At 31.6% G+C, this 13,503-nt stretch overlaps 1 protein-coding gene across 10 annotated transcripts in view; it reads right to left on the reverse strand.

Moving 5' to 3' along the window:
- Positions 1–5,572: 5,572 nt before the first annotated feature.
- Positions 5,573–13,503, reverse strand: part of LOC143255329 (zinc finger HIT domain-containing protein 2) — a 64,312-nt gene continuing 56,381 nt past the window's right edge. For all 10 annotated transcript variants that reach the window (XR_013030553.1, XM_076510803.1, XM_076510810.1 and 7 more), the window contains one exon: positions 5,573–5,748. Coding sequence is in view for 9 of the 10 variants with exons in the window: in XM_076510803.1 (XP_076366918.1) it covers positions 5,654–5,748 (95 nt within the window). In the remaining variant the exon portion in view is untranslated. The remainder of the gene's footprint in view (positions 5,749–13,503) is intronic.

Consider the following 13,503-nt stretch of genomic DNA (forward strand, 5'->3'; position numbering starts at 1 on the left):
ATTTCAGATTAAATGTCTAATAGTTCATAAAATAAGGGTCAGAATATTCTCTAGTCATTGGTTTCTTGACTAAACAATTGTCTTAACTATTGATAACCAAATGAAAATCACACAACATTCACATACAGTGCAACAAAATATCACTTGATGGTTTGGGAAGTAAGGATTACCACTATCTTTGAGTCAATGATTAAGTGATAAATAACTGGTCTAACTATTTATTTGGTAGTTAATCTCAGTCATATGAAAAGGGGGAGTCATAATCGATCAGTGAAACCTTCCCACATTTTTTCTGCTACTTCTTCATCTGGCTCATCAAGTATGACTAGATTGTTAATGAAGAGGAAGAAACTGGAAAAAAAAAACGAGTTAAAATGTTATATAATAGTATCTTAATTTTTCTCAGGCTCGTTAATCTCAAATTTCCATTCTTGGCAAAACCAGGACAAAAGAGATTTATTTATAATGTACGTTTGTTGCTTATCCATATGTTTGATGCACTTACTCACTCTCGTCAATACTAGATTTTATATGCCAGTATAATGATATCTGAATATCAAATGTTAACCAATTCAGCTAGAATCCAGCTTTTTCCATGCTGCAGACATGTACAACAATTATATACCCAGTTCCTGTGTCATAAAGTTCTTACCTTGACTTTTTTTATTGTAGCATCCCTTTCATGCTATAGCATCCTTTCTCATTTCCTGGTGCATAAATTTGTGCTCATGTCAATGCAGTTCTCAGCCACTCCATATTTCATACACAGGGAGCATAAATTTCTGCCAGAAATTACCTCTGTAATCAGTTGTGCAATATACTATCAACATGTACAGTAGGATTAACAAATTTGATTGTGTGTATCTTCACCTTATCCAACACCTTGCACATCTCAGAAAACAACAGAATACTGAAATGAATTTCCATATCCATGAGACTCCCTTCAGGGGCAGGTTATATATTGTTCTACTAGCATATTAGTAACAGCCTGTTCTAAAGTATAGAAAATGAACATATCTTAGCCCATTTAGTGAAGAAATCAATATCAATCAATACATACTGATCACCTCAACACGTCTTTGGGAGAGTACTGATGAAATAAAAATGTATTCCCTGGAGGTAAGAAATGACAATTCTTCATTGGCATTTACCCTGTCTAGGAGAGTTTTTCCCTCTGTGCTGCACACACAATGTAGTACTGACACTGGATGGCATCACTATTGAATAGAAGATGACAGTGAGTTTCTGCAGTATGTCCATTCAGAGGATTCTAATGCCAGAATCAAGATATGCAAGAACCATCTTCATTAATGTCTGTGTTCTTGATGTAATTGAAAATGTGCTTCTGTTTTCACCTCTAACTTGCCAATGCTCCAAGAAAACAAACTCAGTGTTTACTATACAGAGTTGTTGCTTCACCCAACATACCTTACTCATAGCAGTACCCACCACATCTAGTTTATCTTCATATCATCTGGCTTGAGTGACTGTTGCAATTATACTGCTTGATATACTACCAGTGTTTTTATTACTCCTGTATCAAGCAGAAATGTTATCTAGTTCTACTTTTACAAGCACGTACGAATACCCAATTCACCCTGACCACCATACTTTTTGGTCCAAATTGTTTGTTGCACTCTCCTAAGTTAGTGGTTAGAACTGACTTGGAATTATCTGCTTTCCAAAATTGTAATAGCAGTATTTACTGGTTACTGTTTGATATCTTGTACCTGTTTTACCATCAACCAAAACTGATAAGTTTGTCTATCTTGCTACTTAGCAAAATATGAACAGTTCCTTTGCAAAGTAACCCAATGTCCCATGGATGAAGCAGATATTTCACCCTTCTGGGATGATCTAGAAATATCCCTGCCCATTCACTTGGTGTCATTCTGGTTATATATCAACAACAGGATGTGATGATGGTTGTTAACCATCAGCTTGGCTCAAACTTTACATGATGTGAATGCTTGGGTAGGATGTTTTATCTGAGTTGAAGTAACTGTGGCTGCCACTTTAGGGTTCTTCCATTCTTGAGACCAGTTTAAAGTTATAATTTTGAAGTACATTATGATTGAAACTGCCTTAGTAAGGGGAGGGATCTCTCATACAAGTGGTGTTGCAACATTCTGATGGGCAGCTTTTCCACAAACCAGTTATCCTTATGACCTGTTAAGACCATTAGAGGGTAAACTTTATTGTGAAAATAAATGACTTTCCATGTAAGCATTCAAATTTTCAATGGTACCCTTCTTTCAAACTTTGAGTTCAGCTCACTGGATGGTTTTATTTTCCACAAGATAAAACTCTTTGAAATAACTTGTTGCAGTCCAACAGGTGCTCCTTGCTCAAGTACTCAGTAGAATTTGAGGCTGGACCATACATCTAAAACTCTAGAAATGGGTACTACATAGCTCATTTCAAAATAGGCCATTCCAAGGAGGAAGCTTGAGATACTTTAGAAAAGAATCCATACCTTTTCTAAAATGCCCCTCAATGTCACTAGTTATATGTTTTGCCTTGCACACATGGAACTGTAATTATGGCTAGATCCTTTCTTTCATGACTGAAATTTACCTTCCTCAACATCAAATACACTAAGTTTTAGGCACTTGCAGTAATTTCCAAGTTGGTAGAATGATGAAGTACACTAAGCAGTTCATACATTGGCTCTTAATAGCACTAGGTTCCTTTGTAATCTCTTGTTGTTCAGAGAGGTTCAATAATGATCACTTTGCCAATGGGCAACTGCTTCACACCCTTCCCAACATCTTACCCTCCCAGGAGAACCTTAAGTGTAGCTGTTATTTTGCAGTTGGTTGTGGTGTTGGTTCTTTAGATGTTTCCTTAGGCTTTTGTGAGGACAACTTAGTGTTGAGCAGTTTGGTCTTCAAGCAGCACACTTCATGTCACAATGGAGACAATTTTTTTACTGCAACCAATTCTCTTCTCATTTATAGAAGAAACAAACCTTAGTCTATATGGCAGTCGTACACTGATGGTGCTGCTTGTAAACAGGGATCTTCTCTATTATAAGTGAGTTACATATTACCTTAGATTTTTAATTAGAGGGGAACTCCTTCCCTACCTATCTCTAAGCATATTCAAAGAACATGGCTGGTGGTGCTTTGATGGAAGCTGTTTTTCTTATCTGGATGGTGGTAAGTTGAGCCATTCATGTTAATGTCCTGTTATTGATGTGTAGCCTCTTACTGATAATAGAGGCAATCCATGAGCCATCCATTAAGAAAATGAACAACTTTTAATATGAAATTAATACAGGATTATTTTAAATATATGTAACAAATGACAACATGAAAACTTTTAAATTCATCAATAGTAAAACACTTCAAAATGAAAGTATTTTCATTTTGTTTGAAATTAAATGATAATTTTTATTTGTAGAATAACCCTTCCAAACTTACTGTTGTCCCAGTGGAGGACAAGAAATAGATTAATTTATTACACAATCAAATAAGTACATGATTAAGAACCAGTATGTTACATAAAATATGTTAGTATAATCAATAGGTTTGTTAATTTCAATGTTTTGTGGTTATTGCTATGCGAGTTACATCTTTGATTCATGATAGCAAGACTTGTGCATTACTCAAGTGTGCTGATACATAATTCAGTAACAACACTAAAATTTTATGCAGATGTCAAAAGACTTTCATTGGGTTTTAATGGTATATCCAGTTTATAATCATTGGGTAAACTGTTTAATTCTGTAAGGTGGTTATTAAATGACTCAAGTTCATCTAGAAGCTTCTTATGAAGGTTACTTGTTTTAGAATATGATCTACATAATCAGAAAATCTGACTGCCAGTTAAAGTTATACAACAGTCTAGTAAAACTTCAAAATCCAACTTTCAAAATCTCAGTACACTTTCCTGCAATGTAATAAATCTAATTCATTTACAAAAGCCATTAAGTACACTGACAGAAAATTTACAGATTTTTCCACTGAATAACTATGACTACTGACAAATATGGACAAAAAATGATGCCTATAACTTTAATTATTTTAATTTTTTAACCTATCTTATTTCAGTCAGTAATTTAGATTGAATTTTTGTTCATAACAGGTAGAAGTTTATCATTTAACAGCATAAATTATTGAACAATAAGCTGTATTACCTCACATGTGAAATGCACACTGCAGAAAGTGCATTATAGAACTGATTAGAATTTACTACTCAGTGACTGAAGGTTTTCACTGTCATTTACAAATCAATATTTTAGTGAAATGTTCCTGAAGAAGTTCTAAAGTGAAGGGTTGTGTCAAATTAAAGTAGAAATTTCTTTTTGTCTTAAAAAAACATTTATTAATAGCACTAAAATGTCTTTTATATTCTATGTATTACAGAAATTAAAGAATGATGTCCCTGGCTTGTTAATTTGTTGAATGTATATTAAGTTTATACTAGAAACCTACACTGAAGTAAATCACAAACATAAGATCAAAATTATAAATTTGAATAAGGTACTGAATAAAGTGAGAATTCACATATTAAGGAATTATGTTTGCAAATTACTAGAGTAATTCATTCCATATTTACATTAAAATCCTATTTTGAATCTACACAAATTAAATTATACTTACATAAAAATTACACATAACAACAGAAAATCCATTGATAAAAGAAATAACTACTTACATATTCATAGTTTGTCATTTTTTCATGTTAACATGTGCTAATTCTATAAGCTCTTACTTTTATATGTAGAAAGTACAAATTTTGTTTGTTTTTGAATTTTGCACAAAGCTACTCAAGGGCAATCTGTGCTAGCCATCCCTAATTTAGCAGTGTAAGGCTTGAGGGAAGGCAACTATTCATCACTACTCACTGCCAAGTTTTGGGCTACTCTTTCACTAACGAATAGTGGGATTGACCGTTACATAAACATGCCCCCATGGCTGAAAGGGAGAGCACGTTTGGTGGGATGGGGATTTGAACCTGTGACCCTCAAATTACGAGCCTTAACCCACCTGGCCATGCTGGGCCCTAAGTATTAGTTACAAAACATGTCTACAGATTATAATAAACACACATTTTAATTTTCCTATCTGTCTCTGATTAGCTTAAGAACTAATTATTTCAAAGTTAAAAAAGTACTTACAGTTTTGATTTTTTGTGCAGTTCAAATACTGTTATATAGATGAAATTCTTGCATATATACTAATTTTATTCAATCACTGTAAAATATTCTTTATACAAATATTAAATTCTACAGAGTCAGGAGGAAGGTCTTACAGGTCATCACATTTCGTAAAAAGATGTTGACATCACAAGTACTAATTTCTTACTAGTAGGATAAATACAAGTTATATACCTGTACATAGTTTTTATATAACAACATGTGTCTAAAGTCATAACTGTATTATCAAGTATTGGATAAGCGACTTGTTCTTTTTGGAAAACAAATATAATTATCAAACAAGAAAACTGATTAATGATACAGAAAAACTTTGCAATAACTTCAAACAATTAACTGTAGTTTGATGTTTTTGTGGTTGACTAAAATGTTTGAATATTTAAGCAAGATCACCCCATGAAGACTTACACATTTCAACTTGCATCACAGTATAAAAATTTATTATTTACAAATATTTTGTACAAAATACATACAATGGAAAGGAAAAAAATATTAAGGTACTTCTTCAATAAGTTTCCTTTCTTGTGGCTGTTCCTTCATGCTGTCAATTTTAAGTTCATGAAATGATGTGTTGGCCAAAGCTGACACTGATAAAACACAACAGAGCAAAGTAAAATGAAGAAAAAATACTAATTTCATTAAAACTGCTGTTAAACTCTTCTGTGTAAATGTATATGTTACTTCCATAGTGTTAACATTGTAAGTAACATTTTTGTATACAAGAGTTTAATATTTAATTTGTAAGGAAATAATTTATTATGTACAGTATATAACAAATCATCAGCAATACATTCATAATTTAAAAGCATACATAAACACAAAAAGCTACAAAGAAATTTCACAGTATGATAACCAATACTGATTTTTGAGTATGAAATACTTTATGTACTTTTCTCATGTATCACAATAAAGGATAGAGATAAAAACAAAACAATGAATATTTTGCATGGGGATGCACTAAATAAAGAATATAATATATAATCAAATTAAAGAACAAACAATAAGAGTTACAGTCATAGAAGAAATATTTTGGCCATTAGTTATGGATAGCAATATGCCAAACTTATACTTATTCTGCTGAAATTGCCACACAAAATTTTCCATCATTATCTTGTTACACAATAAAAAATGTTGTGTCAGGAAAACTTTTATAATGTAAGTTGTATAATATACTAAAACATTTTCCCACATAATACACGTAAATGTTGCATGCAAGTGCATGAAAAATAGATGTTGTGGTATAGCTAACATGTATAAAAGCTAGATTTAAATTTTACAAGAAAAACAAGCAGCTTCCATTTGGTTGTTACAGAAACAGGCCCAAAGTTCAGAAGCAATGCTATACTGCTAAGCAGATAATCATACTAATAACCAACACCATTAGATTTAACACCATTTGGATGCTGACCCAATTCTTCCAACCAAGATCATTAACAACTTTAACTCATTTTCTTTGCAACTCGACTCAGCTAAAGTTCAGATAAGAGAACAACTGCATTCTGCATGAGAATGTTATTCTCTGTCTCTAGTGTTACATGCAGTTTGCATTTTCATAAATTATAATTGGCCTTGTTTCAAATATCTTTGGAAAACTGTGAGCTTTCATAATACATCAATCTGTGAGATTAAAAATATTTCACACGATAAAAAAAGAAACACTGAGTACACTAAGTTTAAATTTATTTATTAATACTTCTTATGAATTTTACTTTACCACAGATATTTTCACCTCACTCAAATTTAATTCAATCCAAATGAATTTCTACTGGTTATCACTCACTTCTCTGTTACACTAATCTCTTTTCATACAGTCCACTACCTGCTGAATGTTTATGTGAAAACTGACACCATTCTCATACCTATATTAACTATTTAGTAACAAGGGCCCATTTAAATCCTTTTATGCAACTGGGAGAGTTACATTCAAAATTTAAATTAATTGTTTTGTTATAAATTTGTATCAATGTAATACGTTATAATTATTTATGTTTTAAGTTTTATGTTACTTAAGTTTTAATTCCTTTGTTTTAAACAAAAAAAACGTTTAAAAATTACTTAAACTTCACTTTTGTTGTCATGTAATCCACAAGCTATGAAAAATCTCAATCTTTCGCACAATCTATTTTGAATCAGATAACCCCAGTTCTGAACATATTTCTAGACAACAGGTATTTGCCCTATTTACACATATGGTTCAAAGATCTTTGGCTGAGTTATGTGTCACACCCCTCTTCTAAACTGTTTTTTCAGCTTTACAAGTCACTTATAGTCACTAGACACATATCTATATAGTCATTAGAAATACCTCATTTTACACTATAACCCAACAAGAGTTACTTTGAAATTGGCACTCAGTTGTTGTCATTTGGTCAGAAGTATTATTGGCTGTTTTGTCCATGATAGTACTTACAACTGTTTCTTGCATAAATATGCTATAGTTAGATGGACAGTTAAACCACATTTAGGCTTTACTTTTATATTTTAGTTAATTATGCATTAAGTTTTAAAATAAATAGCTGAAAGGTTTAAATTTTTTTAAATTTATCCTAAACGCTGTCCCAGTTCTCAAAGCTAACAATCTTGCAAAAGTGTAAGATAATTTTGCTGAAGGCTTGCACACTTATCCTGAAGATACTGTAATATACCTCAAGGGCATCACTGATGTGTCCGGATAAATAACATACAGTAAAGGATAGGAAAATAAAGTAAAACATTAGTGACTAAGTATGTGTTAAATGGAGACCTGAAACTACAAATATCACCTAAAGATCTTTCAAAATATTTTATGAAATATTAAAAGGTTTATATTTTTCTGTTTCTTAATTTTAAATATTTCCTTGCACTCCATGTTGATGATATGGTGGAGTAAATGAAAAAGAAACATTCATTTAGGACAAGGGTTTCCAAACTTTTTTGGACAAGGGCTAAGAGGCAGACCTTTTTAGGCTTCATGGGCCAGAGGGGTGGTGGTAAAATTAAGTAGGGATGTATACATGATCAGAATACGTTACCACTAATTTATTTCTCATAGACCACATACTGAAAATTACTCAAGATGCACAGTCGTCTTTTTTTTTTTTTTTTTTTAAGCAATAGTGAGAAGCATGAAACTGTTGCTTTTCTGACAAAATTACATGTAACTGAAGTTCAAAGTTTGTAATCCCTATCATCAAAAGCAATTGCAAGTGCTATTCAGATAAGGCTGATCTGTAACTAGATTTCACAGAAATAGTTAGTGCCAAAAACTGAACTGAATCCATGAGCAAAGTTTTTTAAATGAAGGCATTTATAGAACTCTATCAGTTTCCCTTCTTTGTATTTGTCCTTCAACATGTTGGATTGCAGATCAATCACTTCCATTTGAACTTCAGGTGGCAGTTTTGGAAAATTCTTATTTCTGTTGCACTTTCTTCAAGTTCAGAAAAAAGCTCCTGTAGTTTCAGGTGAGAAAAGATATCTTGTGCAAACCTGCATGACAATGGGGATCCCACTTCTTGCTTGAACTTTTTACAACATGGAAAGCATACGAAGCAACTCATCATTTGGGACTTAAAGAAAGAATTAGTTGTTGCCAAAATGCTTTCACCTTGTTATACATATCACAGATAAGTGTGGTTTCATTTTGTAATCTAAGATTGAATTCATTCAGGTATATGGTCAAGTCTACAGAAAGAAAACTAATTTCCAAAGCCATTTATTGTTTGTGAGTAACGGTTTAGAGCAGTTCTTTTTATTTAACAAAATTTCAATATCGGTTCTAAGCTAAAACATTGCAACATTGCTAAGACATTGAACTGAAGTGTGGTTGGGTAAGTCAGGATACGTTGCTTCTATTTCCACCAAAAAATCATGGAATTGATGATGGTTGAGGTCCGTGAGAGCAAATGAAGTTCACTGTTGAAACTAAAGGTTCCATGACACATCCAGATATTTTCCACACAGTGCCTGGTGATGAATAAGAACCAAAGGCTTTGGAACAATAGGAACTTCCAACAGCTTTGTAAATTTGCTCAACTAAACTTTTTCCTTCCCCACACATATTTTTACCACTATTTGTTGTAATGCACTACAGCAGTTTCCATTCTAGGTTGTATTGAGTTAGTGATTTTTTGACCTCTGAAAATATCCTCACCTGTGGCTGTTCCATGCATATTGTGTACAGAAGCTAATTCTTCAGTCACTTCAAAATTAATATTGATTATGCAAATAAACAACAGCAACTGCGAAATGTCAGACAAATCCACTGACTCTTCAAGTGTGATGAAAAAGCACTCAAACTCTTTGGCCTTATCTTGCAGCTGAGACACAACATTGCTTCCAATGTCCTTGACTCTATGAGCAACTGTATTTGCTGAATCACTGAAAGGTTGATAGTGTAAAGTAAGTCTACTTTTTCTTGGCACATTTCTTTGGCTGCTTCAGTATACATAATTAATTAGCTTATCATCAGTAAATGGTTTTCCTCGCTTGGCTAATAGATGTGTCACTCGTAAACTTGCTCTTGTTGCAGCTTCTTTCTTGGGTTTCTTCCTCTTAAATACAAACTGTTTGATAAGTTATGTTTTAAGGTTTTAAATCTGTCTGAACATAGCCTTCTCATGAACTGAGAATAGTCTGATGAGTGTTTGGTTTGGTAATGTTTAAGAATGTTGTATTCTTTTAGCATTGCAATAGTCTCATTGCATATTAAGCACAATGCTTTGTTATGTGACTCAATAACGAAGTAGTTCACACTCCATTGTTCTTTAAAAACATGATATTTAGAGTCAACTTTTCATTTCTTCCTTTGTCCTGACATCATAACTAGGAATAGTCATGAACTCAAACATAAAGTAAACAGCAGCATTTATTGACACACACTGAGGTACACAAGGCAGGCATGGGAAGAAACATGCTGCTTCAGAGCACTGAGATCAATATGTGAGTTGATGCAATACTAAGTAATATGATGTTTTTTAGCAAACAGAAAAGTGTATCATTTCCAATGACACTGTCTAGCATCCAGGGTAAATACATGAAAGATCATGTTTAAAATGGTGCCACTATTCACACACCACTGGGTAAGTCACAAGTAGTCCTGCAGAATATCCCATCTCCACAGTAAGCATTATCGTGCAATTAGTAAATAGTGTGATATGAGGTAAAGCATACCTGACCAGGCAAAAAAAATGCAATGATGAAAAGTAACACCACAAAGCATATAGCTAACAATTATGTAAGAGAAATAATTAAGATAAAACAGCAATTATATATTACAAGTGGAAAAGATAAATGTTTAAACTGTATACATATATTTTGTTAACAAAATCTTATATCAAAGAAACAAACCACCTAGATTTACCTAGTCTAAAAAGATGTAATAATCATGAAGAAGCAAACCACCTAAAATTACTTAGAAAACACATTAATAATCCATATCTAACTTATCATTCATCTTAATTAACCTAGACAACAAAGGACACACAATTAAATTTAACACTGACACATATTAGGATGATTAGGCACGTAGTTAATGACAAAAAATTATTCACATCGTGCAATCAATTATATGTTACTTTTATTCTCCCATATGTAAATACTGACAAAGTCACACAAAGAGCATCTAAGCCATGCCCACCATGGGCATATCACCTAGGTGTGAAGCACACATGTTGAGAAATTTAACACAGAAGAACTGGAAGCAACAGAAGAATGGGAGATAAGAACAAATATTTATCAAAGTGAATGAGGTGACACCATTGTAACTGGTGAAAGAATGAAAATTACTGAAGTGTGTGACAATCCAAAACAAGAAAGTGCTGGAAAAAAAAATTCAAACTTTCTTCTCACTGATTGTATTATTCCTCAGAAACATTCTCACACAGAAAAGAAGAAACTATTTACTGAATACATGAATCTAGCTCCCTGTGAATTAAGGCTTGTACCTCTTCTGTAGGTAATGTCAAACCTGATTCCTATAAAGTCATACCAGTAGTGTTTTTGAGCGTAACTGGAATTTTAATAATCAATACCATGATTCAAATTCCTACTAAGGTATATCTTGCCAACAAGAAATAATCACAAAATTTAAACAAGTGAAAGTAAATGTGTATGAATATTCCACTAAACATAGCCTTTAACACTGATTATTTTATAGTACAAAATGCATTAGAAAATTATATGATCATTAATGAAATTATGTTACAAAAATTATGTCCTCTGCAACATACATTGTTGAGCTTTAAAGAAAATACAAACAATGTATTTGTGAAACAAATATTTTTTTCTAAATTAATGACCATAAAAATACCTAAAAATAAAGTAAAACTCGTTTATAAATATTTATACCACATATGTATATTTCAACAGAAAAGTACTTAATGCCTTATTTAAGTTCAATTTCATGACATGCTTCTGTTCACATAATATCAAATTATCTAACATGCCAATTATTAACCAAACACCAATTCTCTTTTATTGTAAAATGACTTAGATGTTAAAATATGACAATTAGTAGTCATTATTACCAACTTTTCCTATAAAATACAGTATCAAGAACCAAGTATTCAGCCAGATCTGCAAAATGTGCATATTACACCAATCTTTTCCGATATAACACCACAGGCTTGTACAAAATTCAAGGCAAGTCATCTGCTGGATTTTTTTTTTTTTTTTTTTTTTTTTTTTTTTAACAAGTCCATTATGGCTTCATAACACTTTCACTATGGGCTTGATCATATGGACTGACCTTGTAACAATTTTATGCTTGTTATAGTTTTCATGCAATAACTTTTAATACAATAAACATATTTTCATAAAATACAGCAGATTATCAAAACATTATATAAAGTTTTTGTAGGCAAAATATCAGATTTTTTTATTAGGTTTTATGACTTTTAAGCAATGTTTTTGCATGCATTTTTTTTTCTTTTTGAATGTTGTCAAACAAGTATGCAAAGTAATTTTGATTTGTAGATTAAAAATACCTTAATACATCACAAAATTTCCAAATTTCATGTATAAAATCTTTGTAGCTTCTATGTAATTAGCAAACATTTTTAAAGAAAACTTCACATTTTATTTATTTTCACTATTGTATCTCTGTATGGATCTGGTTGATTTGACCAACCTCATAACCAACATAAAAAATTAGAAAATAGATATACATCATGCTTTTTTGTTCTAGAATGACTAAATTATAAAACAAAAACAAATGTTTAACTTAAATAGATTAAACCTCATAACATTATAAATCTATATATATATATTTGTTTTATTTGATCAACCTTTCAGCCATGCCTGATTAACATTATAGAGGTTGCAATGATGAGGCACATGTGTACTCATATTACCACATTCAAGAATATAAAACTGGCCCTTAAAAAGTGACCTGTCCTAGCTGTGTTTTAGAGGACCATTATTTTGTAAAATACAGTCACATTTTAGTTATGATACATTACATATGTATATACGTTACTGGTATTTACAATTAAGTTCTTAAATTTATATTACTTTTCTTAAACACAGAAAAATCAATAAAGAAGTACAGAAAATATCTCTTCCAGTTATGAGCTTTGTACCTGTTTGATGTTTGTTATAAGTTGCTAAGTTTTATCAAATCTTACACATGAAGGATGCAAAACAAATTAATTTATTTTAGGTTTTTATATGCATTTTGAAATAAAAGAAAACCATAAGTTACCAGAGAATTACTACAGAATTCCACTATAACTAATCAAACTTAGTAACTAAGTTGTATTTGGGTCTAAAAAAATTTATTTTTCAAGCTCATTAACGTCTTACCACTTGGAATCTAGCATAAAAAGAAAGTTTCCTGTGCAAATAACAGAGGCTGAGAAAACCATTAAGAGGCATTCTGAGCATTTAACTGGTTACACATATCCATAATTGCATGAAGTAGATGTATATAAGTAAGTTTTTCAAAAAGAGGAGGCCATTTTGGTTGATTCAATAAATATATTAATATTTAAAAAAAACAGAAATATAGAAGGTTCTTATATTTTAATTTGTGTATCTAATTCATAAGAAACTATTGACTTTGTAGTTAAATATCACAATCATCTAATCTAAACCACATTCAACATAACATGCAACAAAAAAAATTGATATTTAGGATTTGTAAAAAATATTTACTTTTATTAAATTAAGAAATTAACTAATATATAATACTAAGATTCAAATCATGATCTACAATTTGACACTGGACTTATTCACATACATTCACAAAATAGTAGTTCAATAAAATTTTGAATGCAAGCCTACAAATGTAATGACATGGCCTTTTACTTATGACCATAGGAAGACTTGTGCCAGTAGGGTCATAACAAACAAAAAATCAGCTG

The sequence above is a fragment of the Tachypleus tridentatus genome, chromosome 7 (assembly GCF_004210375.1).
Source record: "Tachypleus tridentatus isolate NWPU-2018 chromosome 7, ASM421037v1, whole genome shotgun sequence".
NCBI classification, from domain to species: Eukaryota; Metazoa; Arthropoda; class Merostomata; order Xiphosura; family Limulidae; genus Tachypleus; species Tachypleus tridentatus.